The following is a 16,259-nucleotide window of genomic DNA, read 5'->3' on the forward strand; positions in this document are numbered from 1 at the left end:
TGTATTTAGCAACAGGCTTGCTGCTGAGGCTAGGGAACAAGTGAAAAATCTGTGACTGGAGGATTGGAAGAGGGAGAAAAGCAGGAAAAAGACTAGGGGTAAAACTGAAAGAGAAAGAAACTGGAGCAGAAATCAATGTATGTCCAGACATAGTGGAGTCTAGGCAGGCAGTTTGGGACTACAGTGCTTAAGGAGCTCAGGGGTGGATAGGGCGGGGCCTACCACAGACGCACTAGATTATGGATAGGTGACAGGTGAGCGTGATTGACATGGGCGGGGCCAATTGGTGGATAGGTGTGGCCGACGTGGGCGGGATGCAGCTCTCGAATGGGTCCTCGCGGAGCTCTTCCGGTGTTGCCGGTAGAGGGCGCCGGCCGAGGAGCCACTGGCGGAGTCGCAAGGTCTGACCACACGGCGCGTCCCAGTCGCTACAGCCGCCGCCATGAAGGCCGTGGTGCAGCGCGTCACCCGGGCTAGCGTCACAGGTCAGTCGGGCGGGCCCGGGAGGAGCAGCCTCTGACCCCGGCGACCCGCTGTTCCGAGTGAGGGTTCCCCGCAGCCCCGAGTTGCGGGGCAGCTCCGGGGCAGCGCCGTGGCCGAGAAGATCCGGCACGTGCCTGGCCGCCCACGGGTTCAGGCTCCGTGCTTTTGTTGCTACATAAACCCTCATCTCCGTTGTCATCACCATTATAATCATCATCATTATCTTTGTGAGTGTGTGTGTGTGAGTGTGTGTTCCCCACAGACAAGGTGTCAGAACCTGTGAGCATCCCCAGGGCCCGGTGTTGAATGCACTGTTGCACAAACAACACATAGGGAGCATTTCCGGAGCAGACTCCCTCGTTTTCCACCGCTCGGTCTGAAATGTTGCATTTTAGCACCCCCCACCCCTTTGTGTATCTTTTTCTTTTAAATGGAACTTGGCTCATGATAAAATGCACAGACCAGGGATTGCTAATTGTTTGAACTCTGACAGCTGTGAGCCATTACATGCAGGCATCCTAACCAGGTGCAGATCATCCTTTGGTTCTGGATGTCGGTTCTGAGCGGCACAGAACCACAGAATTCGAGATGACATGTTTTCTCTTTCCTACTAATTCAATATGGACCAAGACGTTCAACCGTTAGCCATCAGTTGACTGTGGGAGTCTAGTTGAAATATTCAGGATCCAGCTACTGTAGTTATTTGAAAAGTGTTATAAAAAAAAAAAAAAAAAAAAAAAAAAACCACGTGTGCCATTCTTTCAGTCTTACGTTAAAAAAATAAACACATTTATTTATTTGGTGTGTATGTGTGTGTTTCTGTGTGTAACAAGACACTGGTGTCTAGGCCAGAGAACAATTTAGATGTGTCACTACCATTCGGGTCCTTGGGATTCAATTCAGGGCATTAGGCCTGAGAGCCAGTGTCTTCACCTGCTGAGCCATCACTCATCTAGTGTTTGTTTGTTTGTTTGTTTGTTTGTTTTTCCTGGAGACAGGGTTTCTCTGTGTAGCCTTGTCTAGCCTGGAACTCACTCTGTAGACCAGGCTGGCCTTGAACTCACAGATCCACCTGTCTCTGCCTTCCAAGTGCTGGGATTAAAGGTGTCTACCACCACTGCCCAGTGTATTTTAAGTTTATATTGGCAGAACTACATTTTTAGGTCAGATATTATGGCAAGCACAGGTAGTCACAGGCACTTTAGAGGGGGGAAGGAGATCCCTTGAGCCTAGGAATTCAAAGCAGGTTAGACAACAAAAGAGACCCTATGACACTCCGTTCCCCAAAGTTTCAGTTTAAGCAATACAGATATCTTTTTCTTCTTTGGTATTTTATACCAAATACATGTTTTTAAGTTTAAATCTAGACCTAAGATTCCTCCCCAACCAAGTAGCCAAACCACATATTTAGACCCAAGAGACCACCTTTTAATCCTGTTTAGTGATTTGCAAGCTGTTCTGCTAACTTTAGTTTTAGAAATCATTCTGGATTAATAAGGAGCAGAATAGGACTGGAGTTTATGGGACTAATAACATTTCAGGAAATATTGAGCACATGAAAATTGGGAAAATTCATTGATGAAAGATGGCTTTGCTTTTTGGGGAGGAGAATCTGTCTACTTGTTATGGTTATCACCAACATATTAAACTTTGAGCTTTGGTCCTTAAGCCCTCTATCCTGCTGATCAGGAGTTTGGAAAATGTACCTTTGGTTGTAGATGGTGGCCTATTCCTATCATCCCAGCACCATGGGGGCAGAGGTAGGAGTTCTCTAGTGTGAGTCCAGCATGGGCTACCTGGTGAGTTGAAGGGTAGACTGAAGCTACATAGTGAAACCCTGTCCTATCAAACCACGGCCTGGCACATGTGAGGCCCTGGGCTGGTACTTACACGGAGTGTCTAACACTCTTGGAATTTCCCTAGGGAGTCCTTTGACCATACTTGAGCTTAAGTTAATGAGACAGTTCAGGATAAGAGTCAGGGAGTAACCCGAATGACTGTCAAGTGTCTAGAGTGGATGGGCCATTGCCTGTAGTTTCTAGAAGTGTTCTAGGATATGTTTGGGTAGTAATGGGGCATTATCAAGAAGTTGCCAAGGAGAACAACTTATTTCCATTGCTTGAAGCAATTATACAGGGCCTATGTGACGGCTTAGCCAGTTAAAAGCATTTGACACCAAGCTTGAGGACCTGAAGAGAGCACCAACTACTACAAGTTGTCCTCTGATCTCCACATGCATACTGTGGCACAAGCATGTCTGTCACACGAGTAGACAAATCAATGTAAAAATTCAGTCAACTGTAAACGACCCGAATTAATATAATGACAGATAATGTAATGAGACCCCAAGTGTTCATGAGGTCTATGCAGGTGGGGTCCTAGGCTGCTAAGAGGTTGCTAGGTACATGGCTCAGAGAAGAGTGCAAAGTCCAAACCAAGTGGAGTTCCAGTTTGCTAAACTGTTCCCTATGCTTGCTGGCCTCATTACTTTGATACTTATGTGCTGAAGAATAATAGTAGGGAATATTAAAAGCCATTCTTTCCTATAAGCCATGGTGTTTCTGAGCACAAAGAGCATAAAACTGGGTGTGTACCATAAAACGTTACCATCGAGACGTGGGAGAGTATCAAATCTGAGGAGAGTCGTTTCGGGCAGTGTTTGTTGGTGTTGTGTGGCATGTGTGCGTGTTCTGTGTTCAGCACCAAGGCTGCATTGAAGTGGCATCATGAGGCAGCATGAATGAACACTGCCAGAAGCACCTGGGACACATTATGTGTTCAGATTTGTGTTAAGTTTTGGTGTTTGCACACTCAGAAACCTTTTATTGTAACCCTTGCTTTTGGTCATGTGAGTCCATATATAATTACAATCGAAAGTTGAAGAAGTTGGGGTTTAGTATGTGCTTCCTTGTTAGGAATATTTGCAGATATTGGTGCACAGCAGAAGACACACACACACACACACACACACACACACACACACACAGAGGCAGAATTCATTCTTCTATTCCTGATTGGAACATTAGGTCAGTACAAAATGAAATTAAAAAAAGAAAAACAACAGTAATATAATGAGACTGGGCAAGAAGGGGGAAATTAATCAAGGCTGCCACTTAAAATATGAGCTTTAACTTCACCGCCATAATGATGAATATTAGTCTAGATACTGTGCCAAAATTTTGAGATACTCGCTAAAAGTAGTAGGGAGTACATTTGACTACAGATATTAGCATGGTGTTCTTAGAGGTTTTTTTTTTTTTTATATGGACACAATGCATGACTCAAAAAGATTTAGATGCTATTGGCTCAGAATGTTACTTTAGAAATATATGTTGGGAGATGACAGCAGTTTCTGAGGTGAAGCTTACCACGTAAGTCACAGCGTTTATGGGTAATGAATTCACCTTTATAGTAAACAGGAAAAACGTATTTGTTTTTATGCCATGAACATTTTTCCATTCTGTGCTGTCTATGTTTTGAGTTACTAGGTTTGCTGATTTACAAGAAAAACGGGGGCTCTCCTTTCTGAGAATTAATCTCGCCGAGCTGGAGTCTCTGGAGAAGGAAATCACCTTTCTGTTATTCAGATGCATATATGGAACTGTGGAACGTTCCAGGCAATGAACCCAAAGTTGCAAATAAGATCTGGTGCTAATACCCCGCTTAGAGATTATTCACCTTACAGCTCCGATGGGTTCCAGATGAGAAACCAGATCGGATGGGAGTCATTGGCTCACGCACTCACCGACCTTAGCCAAAGAAGTGGTCAGAAGGATGTGTGATGTTAAGGATGGTCATAAAGTGACTGAAAAGACACTTCACAATGCCTGATTATATCTAAGTCTTTCCTCCTTCTTGGTTCCTTTTAGTTGGAGGAGAGCAGATCAGCGCCATCGGACGGGGCATCTGTGTCTTGCTGGGTATTTCCATGGAAGACACACAGAAGGAAGTGGAGCACATGTAAGATCTGGATTCTTAAAGTCATCGCTAAGTCCTGGGCTATGTGCTGGCCATTCTGGCAGCGCCTGTAATGATTTTGTGCTTATAAACTGAGCCTGTGCTGTTTTAAGCATTGTTCCACGCAGAGGAGACAAAACAAGAGTGATGTCAGCAGTGGAATAGGACCCCAGTCTACCTTATGCCCATGTACCATCGCCTCTGCAAACAGTGTTTCTCTCTCATAAATGTTGAGTGCCTTCTGTCTGATTTCTCTTTAAACTAGGGCAGTGTGACTTGAGTACTGTTTAAGCAAAATGCCGAGTTGTGCATCGGTCATGTGAGGATCTGGAACTCAGAGAGGCTCATTTCCTTGCTCTAGGCCATGCTTGTGCTCACTCAGTGAAAACCTGACCCCAAGTTAGGATCTGGCTGTGCACCCTGGGCTGCTGCTCTTTTCCAGGCAAGCTGTCTTAACGGAGTAAATCTTCATCTGCCCCTGCTTCTCCTCTAGTACTTCCTGTGTTCAGTTCAGATGCTGTCCCGTGCTGCCCAGAGCCTCAGTATGGTTATTAGAATCAAAGTCAGGCCCAGAACCTAATTCTTGCTAAGATGTTGATGACTAATCCAAGCAGTTTGATACCACTTTAGGGATGCTGGTATTGATTGAGTGAGTCCCTTAAGAGCTGAAATGGAGTAGAGCGGGATAGTGGGTAATACTTGGTTCTGGGTCTGGATCTCTTCAATGCTCTGATGACTAATCTTGATCATCTATTTATTTGGGTTGAGATGCTCATAGGAGATTAGTAAGGCTCACCTCTGGGTATGTGTGTGAGCATCTTTTCCAGAGAGGAGTAAGTAAGGGAAAGGCCTCTTAGCGTATGTAGATAGCACCATCCCATAGGCTGGGGTGCAGATGGAGTAAGAGAACATGCTAGTCATGTTAGGAGCTGCCATGCTCCCCCTGCCGTAGGAGACCAAAATGCCCGAAACTCTGAGGCATCAGAAACCTTTCCTCTCTGCAGGTTTGTTCTGTCAGGTATTTGGTCACAGTGGTGATCAAATTGACTGACAATTTGACTGGGACCCACTGCTGGTGGTTAAGGGACAGAACTCCACATAAGGCAAACCTTGTCCTTGATGCAGGGGTAATGAACAGCACCCTTCACGAAGGATACCCATGTGGTCACCCACCAGATGACAGTGTCTTTGCCTTCAGCATCAAAGGGTGACTCTTAGAATTGGGAATTTGAGCTTTCATACAGGTGGTTCTTTCGTGGCTTTTAAATTGGACTTACAACCATTTTCTGGTCCACTTCCTTGACAGTAGTTGCCCTTTGTCATCTGTATGAGGAAAACCTCCTTAGGCAAGCCCACCAAAGACATCCCTCTCTCTGTCGTGTGTGTGTGTGTGTGTGTGTGTGTGTGTGTGTGTGTGTGTGTGTGTGTGTGTGTGTATGTGTGTGCATGCATGCATGTCTATTTTGTGTTGTCGACTACTTCCTGGAATTTAGTTGATATACTCCCTGGCACTCTACTAGAGAAGATAAGGGTTTTCCTTTCCCAGCAGATATCTATCAATTGCAAATAGCCTCTTGATTATGGGTGGGGCTGCTCGTTCACTTCTCTTTCTCCACACTGGGACCTCGTCGTGTTTGAACCGGTGTAGGCCCTGTGCAGGCCGTCGAGTCTCTGAGTTCCTATGCACATCAGTCCTGCTGTGTCCAGAAGACACTGTTCCTTGGAGCTACGTTTGAAAATCTTTCTGCCTGCTCTTCTGTAACCTTGAGGGGAAGGGTTTGATAAAGACATCCCGTTTTAGGACCAAGTCCTCTAAAGTCTCTCACCCTCTGTACATTGTCCAGGGGTGGGTCTGTAAAAGGAATTATGGTTTCTAACTAGCCCGTATAAAAGGCGCATAATCCAGAAATTTCATTTATGAGCTGTAAGCCTAGATTGGTCAGGCTTTGGAGCTATTCTAAGTCATGTCCCAGCCATATGTCCCTTGTTGCTTGCTGTTTGTCCTGGCTGTGTGCTCATTGTCCATCTCTTTTCCTCTTCCCCTGTCTCCTTTCTTCTCCTGTGTCCTTTCTTTTCCATTCTCTCCCTGTGACCCACAGTCGGGTAACTGAAAACCCACCTACCTCTATCTATCACCCAATCACAGGCTTTGGTCTTTTATTGACCAATTAACTTGGGAAGCAAGGTTTATATAGCATCATTTGGTAGAACAAATGATCTGGTGGTGGTGGTGGTGGTGAAGATGAAGGAAGAGAAAGAAGAGGAGGAAGAGGAGGAAGAAGAAAAACCAGATCTGGGAACTAGTATTTAGCATTTAAATACAAGCAGCACCAGACCAGATCCCCTACATCGGATTCTGTGTTAATTACCAGCTCCTGCAAGAAGCTGATTCTCTGTGATGGTTGAATGATGTACTGATGTATGGATAGAGCAATATGTCAGTAAGTCATTTTATTTCTTTGTTCTTTTAACAGAGCAATGTTAGTAGGTTTTCTCCTAGGACTCATGGCCCACCTAGGTCTCAGGTTTTTGGCCACGTTATCAGTGTCAGATATAGGTTCCATCTCAAGGAGTGGGCCTTGAATTCAATCAGATTCAATCAGATTCAATCAATGATTGGTTATTCCCATATAATTTGTGTCACAGTTGCGCCACTGTATGTTGCAGGCTGGTTGCTGTTGTGGGTCACGTGGTTGCCCCTGGGCGATACTAGGGCTTTTTCTCCTCCAGTACAATGCAGAGTACCTTCTATCGCAATGAATGCTAGTTAGTAGGGCTGCAGCTTCCAGTAAGGCATCCGCCTGATTTCTCCGTATTCAGTGACATAAGTGGTGTCTTCAGAAGTAGACCTCGGGCTGTGGAGAGCAAACAGTAGCCTTGGCGACAGCCTGTGATGCTTGGAGGGTCTCTGGGACCCCTTAGCCAACAACTCAATATGGTGTGAGCTATTCCTGGCCCTGAAGGTGCTATTGGGTGGCATAAGATGTCTAGTTGGGGGTGTTGGTCTCCCCCATTTTACTGTGACTTCATTTAAATTCCTTTCATATGTGTATGTATTTTAAGAAACTTTTACAGTAGATTTCCACTTGACTTCTCTTAAACTATCTTTAATAGGTTTATTTATTTTATTTTATGTGTTTTGTCTGTATGTATGAATATATACCATGTGTGTTCCTGGTGCCCACAGAGTCTAGAGAAGGCACCATATCCCCTGGCACTGGGTTAAGGATGGTTGTGAATGACAGTCCACTTGGCTTTTCTTTAGGGGTGGGCGTGTTGGTGGCTCGCACCTGTAATCCCAGCTGGGGAGGGAGAGGCAGGAGGGTGTCTGTGATTTTAAGGCTAACCTGGTCTACATATTGAGTTCCAGGACAGCCAAGCAAGCAAGCAAGCAAGCAAGCAAGCAAACAAGCAATCCTTTGATGTTACTTGTCCCTCCCCACATTCCTTCCTTTCCCTTTCCCTTCCATCTCCTTCCACATTTTATCTCTCAATAACACATTATTCTACTTCCTCTTCCTTGGAAGATTCCCCTCCTCCTCCCTGGCTCCTTACTTGGTACCTGGCTTCTGATTGTAGCACACATATCAAAAGCTTAAGCACTAACATCCACATATAAGAGAAAACAGGAAATCTTTGTCTGGGTCTGGGTTACCCCACTCAGGATGATTGTTTCTAGGCCTACCCATATACATGAAAATTTCATAATTAACAGCTGAATAGGGGTTGGGGATTTAGCTCAGTGGTAGAGCGCTTGCCTAGGAAGCGCAAGGCCCTGGGTTCGATCCCCAGCTCGAAAAAAAAAAGAACCAAAAAAAAAAAAACAAAAAAAAACAGCTGAATAATATTCCATTGTGTAAATATACACCATGTTTTTGTTATTAGTTCATCATTTGATGGACATCTAGAGTGATTTCAGTTTCGGTGTACTTACGAGTTGGACGATGAACATGGATGAGTGACTATCCCTGTAGTAGGATGTATAGTCAGTCCTTTGGGTGTACGCCCAAGAATGGTATAACTGGATCTTGAGGTTGGTCTATTCCCAGCTTCCTGAGGAACTGCCACACTGATTTCCACAGTGGGTACCAGTTTGCACCCCCGCCAGGATTGAATATGTGTTCCCTTTCCCCAAATCCTTGCAGGCGTGTACTGTCATTTGTTTAGGAATCTTGGCCATTCTCACTGGGGTAAGATGAAATCTCAAGGTAGTTGCATTTCCCTCATGACTAAGGATGTTACTCAGCCATTTGTGTTTTATCTTTTGAGAATTCTTTGTTTAAGGCTATACTCCATTTTTAAATTTGGTTAGATTTTGTACTGGCTAGTTTTTTGTGTCAGCTTGACATAAGCTGGAGTTATCACAGAAAAGGAGCCTCAGTTGTGGAAATGCCTTCATGAGACCCAGCTGTAAGGCATTTTCTCAACTAGTGGTCAAGGTGGGAGGATCCAGCCCATTGTGGGTGGTGCTATCCCTGGGCTGGTCTTGGGTTCTACAAGAGGGCAAGCTGAGCAAGCCAAGGAAAGCAAGCCAATAAGAAACATCCCTCCATGGCCTCTGCATCAGCTCCTGCTTCTTGACCTGCTTGAGTTCCAGTCCTGACTTCCTTTGATGATTAACAGCAGTGTGGAAGTGTGAGCTGAATAAACCCTTTCCTCCCCGACTGCTTCTTGGTCATGATATAGAATGACCAAGTGCAGGAATAGAAACCCTGACTAAGACAGATTTGGTTCAGATCTTATACTAACCCTCTATGAGATGTATAATTGATAAATATTTTTCCCATTCTGTAGGTTGCTTATTGAATTTGACTTATAAATATTTTATTGGGGGTTTTGCATCTCTATTCATAAGGGACATTGGTTTATAATTTTTTGGGGGGGGGTTGGGTCATTGTGTGGTTTCAGTATCAGGGTGTTATTGGCTTCATAAAAAGAATCAGGAAATGTTCCTTTAGTTTCAGTTTTACAGAATAATTTGGGATTGGGAGGTATTGGCATTAATTCTTCTTTGAAGGTTTTGTAGAATTCTGTATTGACTCCATCTAACCTTGGGCTTTTTCAGTTGAGATTTTTATTTACTGCTTCTGTTTCACTAGGGGTTATGAGTCTGTTTAAATTGCTTATTTGATCTTGATTTAACTTTGGTAGGAGGTATGTAATATGAAATGAACCCATTCCTTTTAGGTTTTCTAGTTTGGTGGAATACATTTTTTTAAATACATATTTTAAAGTACGTGCTTATGAGTGTCCTTGATGTCTGTTGTAATATCTTCCTTTTCATGCCTAATTTTTTTTAAAGATTTATTTATTTATTATATATAAGTACACTGTAGTTGTCTTCAGACACACCAGAAAGGGGCATCGGATCTCTTTACAGATGGTTGTGAGCCACCATGTGGTTGCTGGGAATTGAACTCATGACCTCTGGAAGAGCACAGTGCTGTTAACCACTGAGCCATCTCTCCAGCCCTCATGCCTAATTTTTTTTTTTTTTGTTCCTATAAAGGACAGCATTTAATTGGGACTGGCTTATGGGTACAGAGGTTCAATCCATTATCATCTAGGCAGGATAGCAGTATCCAGGCATCATGCCTAATTTTTTAATCTCTCTTTATCTTTTGATTAATTTGGCTAAGTATTTGTCTATTGATTTTTTGAATACCCAACTTTTTGTTTAATTGATTCTTTGTTTCTCTGTCTCTCTCTATGTGTTTCCATCTCATTGATTTCAGCCCTGTGTTTGATTTTTCTATCCTGTCTCCTCTTTGGTATTTCATCTTGTTGTTCTAGAGCTTTCAAGTGTGTCTTTAAGTTACTAATATGAGATCTTTCCAGATATTTTTACCTGATTAATGCTCTGAATCACTTTCCTTGTGTCCCGTAGGTTTGGGTATGTTGTATTTTCATTTTAATGCAATTCAAAAAGGTTTTAACTTTCCTTCTTGATTTCTGTCTTGACTCAGTTTTCATTTAGGAGTGTGTCGTTCAATTTACAAGCATCCATATACTTCCTGCTGTTTCTCTTGTTGATATCCATGATGATCAGGGTGTTACTTGAATTTTCTTATATTTGTTGAGACTTGCTATGTATCTTAATATGTTGTCAGTTTTGGAGAAGGTTCCATGAGCTGCTGAGAAGAAATCATAGGTGGAACACTGTGGATGTCTGAGACGTCCATTTGATTTATGACATTATTTAGCTCAGCATTTCTCTGTTCACTGTTTGCCTGGATGGCCTGTCTGTTGGCAGGAGCGGACATTGAGATCCCACTTCACTGCAGGTTTGGCTGTAGTAGTCTCTGTTATGTACTTGAGTGCTGTTATGTTTGCCGCACGTTTAGAATTGTAGTATTTTCTTGGTGGGGTTTTCCTTTGATGAGTGTGTAGTGTCCCGTTATATTTCTTCTGATTAGTTTTGAAGTGTATTTTTTTTTTTTGGTTCTTTTTTTCGGAGCTGGGGACCGAACCCAGGGCCTTGCGCTTCCTAGGCAAGCGCTCTACCACTGAGCTAAATCCCCAACCCCTTGAAGTGTATTTTGAGATATATTCCTGATTGCTTCTTGGGTCTCTTTACTTTTGTGATTAGGTTATATCTGTTCTTGATGTTGAGGTATATTTCTTGTTTGTATCAGAAAGATGAATCCTATTTCCTAATCTAATCTCTTAGTCTATATCTTTTTTATTGGACAATTAAGACCCTTGATGTTGAAAGTTTTATTTCTCAGATGTTTTTTTAAAAACTGAAAAAAATTATTATTAAAAATTTTATTTTATTTGTATGTGTTTGTGTGAGAATGTCAGATCCCTTAGGAATAGTCACAGGCAGGTGTGAACTGCCATGTAGATGCTGGGAATTGAACCCATGTCCTCTGAATGAGTGCTCTTAAGTACTGAACTATCTGTCCAGCCTCAATGTTGAGAATTTATTGATAAGTATTGTTTATCAGTTCCTGTTGTTATTGTGGTGTGGAGGTCCCTCTCTTATTTACTGTTCTAGGATTATTATATTTTGTGTCCACTTGGTTGTAGTTATATTTCTCTTTAGACTAAAGTTTTGGTTTTAGTGCCTTCTGTAGAGCTGAAATTGATGGATAGAAATTGTTTAAATTTGTTTTTATCCTGAAATGTTTTTCTTGTTTCTTTGATTGTGACAGGTTTTCTGGGTATACTGGTCTGGGCTGGCATCTGTAGTCTCTTAGAGCTTGTAGAACATCTGTCCAGGACCTTCTGGCTGTTAGAGTTTCCATTGAAAAGTGCTGGCTCAGCGGCTAAGAGCACTGACTGTTCTTCCAGAGGTCCTGAGTTCAATTCCCAGCAACCGCATGGTAGCTCACAGCCATTTGTAATGGGATCCGATGCCCTCTTCTGGTGTGTCTGAAGACAGCTACAGTGTGCTCATATATAATAAATAAATCTTTTAAAAAAAATGTCAGGTATTATTCTATTAGGCCTGCCTTTATATGTGACTTCTTCCCTCCTTGCAGTTTTTAATATCCTTTCTTTGTTCTGTACATTTGGTGTTTTGCTTAGTATGTGTCATGGGCAGTTTCTTTTCTGTTCCTGTCTATTTGATTTTCTGTACATTTTTTGCATCTGGATAGACACCTCTTTCTTTAGATAGGGAAATTTTCTTCTAATATTAAAAGAAATATTTTTTGTGATTTGGGCCTATGTTTCTTCTCTTTCCTCTCTATAAATAGGTATAGCATTAACAGTGCTTCAGATTTCCTGGATTTTTTTGTTTGGATTATTTTAAGATTTAACATTTTCTTTGTCCGAACTATCTATATCTTCTACCTTGTCTTCAAGACTTGAAATTCTTCTATATCTTCTAACCTGCTGTGAGACTTACCTCTGAGGCTTTTGTTTGACATGCCGAATCTTTCCTTTCCAGGTTTATTTCAGTTTGTGTTTTCTTTACTGATTTTGTTTCTTTGTTAAATTCTACTTTTATTTCTTGAATTTTTCATTAATAAATAATAATAAATAAATAATAAATTTCATCAACTGTTTCTTTAGATCTGTGCAGTCTTCAAGGCTTTATTCATAGCCTCCTTAAGGTCTCTGAACGTATTCATAATTGCTATTTTGAGGTAGGTCTTTTGCCTCAGCTAAATGCTTTCCTCACAGCCCATTATAACAGGGTGCTGGGTTCTGGAAGAGGCACTACTGGCCTGGTTATTCAGATTTGTGGGATCAAGACATCCAGAGTTGACATTTGAAGTGTTTCAGTTATAAATTGCCTGATGTGGGTACTTGGAACTGAACTCAGATTTTCTGGAAGAACAGTAAATACTCTTAACTGCTTGGCCGTCTCTTCAGCCTCTAAATTATATTTTTACTTGGCTTATACAATAATAGGCTTCCGTAAGGCTTTTTCATAGATCTTTAGTTTTTGTTGATCAACTTCCCATTCTCCTTCCCTACCCTCTTCAGTTAACCTTTAACCCCTGGTATTTTCATCCTTTCTTTCACATCAAATGTGTTCTATTCCTTGTCCCATTAAGATCTTTCCCTTGCCACCTCTCAAGGGGCATTTCTAGCTTCCTGACCTCTACAGACACAATGGAATTTTATTCAGCTATTAAGAAACTGTGCAGAAAATGGATGGAACTGGAAAATACTATACTAAGTGAGATAACCAAGGCCCAGAAATACAGTTGTTGAATGTTGTCTCTAATATGTGAATACTAGTTTCAAGTTTGTAGATTTGTAGTTTTGATTGAGATTGTATTGACTCTGTAGATTGTTTTTGATAGGATGGCCATTTTAATAATATCACTCCTACTAATCTGTGAACCTAGGAGATCTTTTCACCATCCTCATGAATTCTTTCTTGAGGTTTTATGTTTCATCATGGAGGTGTTCCATATGCTTGGTATCTGAGTCAATGTTCTATTGCTGAGAAGAGATGCTATGACCAAGGCATCTCTTATGAATGAAAGCATTTAATTGGGGGCTTATGTGCAGTTTCAAAGGTTTAGTCTGTTAATCATGGTGAGGAGTGTGGTCTCAGAGATGGTGCTGGAGTGGCTGAGAGCCACTCTTCATTTGCAGCAGGGGTAGGGGAGAGAGATAGAGATAGAGATAGAGATAGAGATAGAGATAGAGATAGAGAGAGATATATATAGAGAGAGACAGACAGACAGACAGAGACAGACATACTGTGCCTGGCTTTTGAAACCTCAAAGTTCCCCCGCCCCCCACATCCTTCAATAAGGCCACACCTGCTAATCCTTCCATTCCTTTTCACTCCCTGGTGACTAAATATTTAAATATATGAGCATATAGAGGCCATTCTTATTCAAACTTCCACACTTGGATAAGGATATTCTAACATGTTTTTATCTATCTGTCTATCATCTATCTATCTATCTATTTATCTATCTATCTTTCTTTCTTTTTTTTTTTTTTTTTTTTTTTGGTTCTTTTTTTCCGAGCTGTGGACCGAACCCAGGGCCTTGCGCTTCCTAGGCAAGCGCTCTACCACTGAGCTAAATCCCCAACCCCTCTTTCTTTAAGGCTCTTATGAATGAGATCTTTTTCTGATTTCTCAGTATGCTTGTACAGGAAGGCTGCTGATTTTCATATGCTAATTTTGTATCTTGTTACTTTGTTGAAAGTATCTATTAATTCTAAATGTTTTCTGGTGAAATATTTAAGGTCTCTTATGTACACAATCATAACATTGTAAGCCTTTTATTTCCTTTTCTTGTCTTTTATTTCCTTTTCTTGTCTTACTATTCTAGACAAGCCTTCCAGTACTGAACTGAATAGGAGTGGAGACAGAGACAGCTGACACCTTTGTCTTCCTCATGGTTTCAGTGGAAAGTTCTTCCTCACTTAATATAATGTTGACTATAGCCTTTATATTGAGATATAGTTCTTAGTAACCTCAGGACCGCCCCCCACCCCGAGTTTTTCTGCAGCTCTGGCTGTCCTGGAACTCACTTTGTAGACCAGGCTGGCCTCAAACTCAGAGATTCGCCTGTATCTGCCTCCCAAGTGCTGGGATTAAAGGCATGTGCAACATTGCCTGGCTTTTTATTTATTTATTTACTTTGTATGTTTTGATTCTTTGTGATTCTCTTTCACATCATGCACCCCAATCCCATTCATTTCCCTGTCTCTTTGTATCTGCCCTCTGCCCTGCTGCAACCTCCCTACCAAAAACCAGCCAACCAACCAACCAACCAACCAAACAAACAAACAAACAAAAATGGACAAAACAAAACAAAACCATGGAGTGGAAGCTGCAGCGTGTCACAGTGTGTCCCACAGCACACCCTTTTTCCTACTCATGTTTCCTTGAAATATTCAGTGCAATGAGCCATTGGTCTGGTTCAATGCCCCTGGCTTCTGCTACACTATTAATGGTGGATCTGCACCAGGACTCCTCCTGGATATTCTGTTGTTGCCCTGTGTCATGGAGATCCCTGCAGCTTTGGATTTTCAGGAGCTCCCCCTTTACATACTTCAGCAGTTCGTAGATGGGGTAGATGTTGGGTGGGCCAACTCAGAACCCTGGATCTGGTCCTGGGTCATAACTGAGTGGGTCAGACCAATGGCTCTCCTGCACTCCCACCAAAGGGCCAGCTCTCCAGCACTGCCCCAGCTAACTCCCCAAATGCTGCAGCCAGCAAGGGGCAGGGCCAGCTGCCCTGCATTCATACCACCCTCCAGGCCCAGACCCTCCAGGCCTAGGCGAGGTGCAGGTTCTGCTCTCTGGAGCACTGCAGTCAGTGAGGGCAGGTTCAGCTATCCTGTTCTCATGACCCCAGGGCTCTTCCACCAGCCATAGGTATAGAGGGGCAAAGGCATCTCTCTCATGCCCAGGCCACCTCTTGGCAGATTAAGTCAAAAGTCTTCTTAATCTATCAAGATGACCATGTGGTTTCTGTTCTTGAGACCATTTATTGATTTTCATATATTGAGCATCCCTGCATATCTGAAATAAAGCCAACTTGATCATGGTGAATAATCTTTTTGATGTATTCTTGAATTTGTTTGCAAATATTTTGTTGAGAATTTCTGAATCTATGTTCACCAGGGAGATTGGTCTGTAGTATTCTTTTTATGTAATTTTTTTTATGTTTTTATATAAGATTTTTTATTTGATTTTGGTATCAGATTAATACTAGCTTCACAGAAGGAGTTTGGTAATTAAATTAGTTTTCTGTGACTATGATAAAATATGACCAGAAGTAACTTACAGAAGAAAGTCTCACGATCATAATGGTGGACTAGGCATGGTGGGTGGGGAAGGAAGCTTGACATAGAACGCAGAGAGACTGAACAGAGTGTGGAGACTACAGACTCTCAAACCCTGCCTCCTCCAGGGACCCACTTCCTTCAGCAAGGTTCTTCCTCTTTAAGGTTTGGCCTATACAGCATTATCAACTGGAGACCAAGTGTTCTAATACAGGTCCCTCATAGAGGACATTACTCATTGAAATCACAACAGTAGTATTTCTTCCCTTTTCTGTTTTATAGAATAATTTGAGAAGCATCAGTGTTAGCTCTCCTTTGATGGTCTTATAAATTCACCACTGAATCTGTCTAGATGCGGACATTTTTTAGTTAAGGGATTTAAAAATTTCTGTTTCAACGTCACTGCTTATAGATCTGTTTAAATTGTTTATCTCATTTTAGTTTAATTTGGCAGGCCATATGCACTTAAAACTTCATCCTTTTTTAGATTTAAAAATTTATTACAATCCATGTTTTTTAGGTGAGGCCTAATGGTTTTCTTGGTTTTATTAGTATCTGTTGTAATGGTGCCCTTTTCATCTCTAAAATCATTAAGTGTGTCATCT

General features: G+C 42.0%; 1 protein-coding gene across 1 annotated transcript in view; it reads left to right on the top strand.

Annotated features, from left to right (window-relative positions):
* The first annotated feature begins 331 nt into the window (after nt 1–331).
* Nucleotides 332–16,259, top strand: part of Dtd1 (D-aminoacyl-tRNA deacylase 1) — a 35,192-nt gene continuing 19,264 nt past the window's right edge. Inside the window, exons 1-2 of the mRNA XM_032904337.1 lie at nt 332–485; nt 4,353–4,443. Of these exons, the coding sequence (XP_032760228.1) occupies nt 443–485; nt 4,353–4,443 (134 nt within the window). The 5' untranslated portion in view covers nt 332–442. The remainder of the gene's footprint in view (nt 486–4,352; nt 4,444–16,259) is intronic.

The sequence above is a fragment of the Rattus rattus genome, chromosome 5, assembly GCF_011064425.1.
Source record: "Rattus rattus isolate New Zealand chromosome 5, Rrattus_CSIRO_v1, whole genome shotgun sequence".
Lineage (NCBI taxonomy): Eukaryota > Metazoa > Chordata > Mammalia > Rodentia > Muridae > Rattus > Rattus rattus.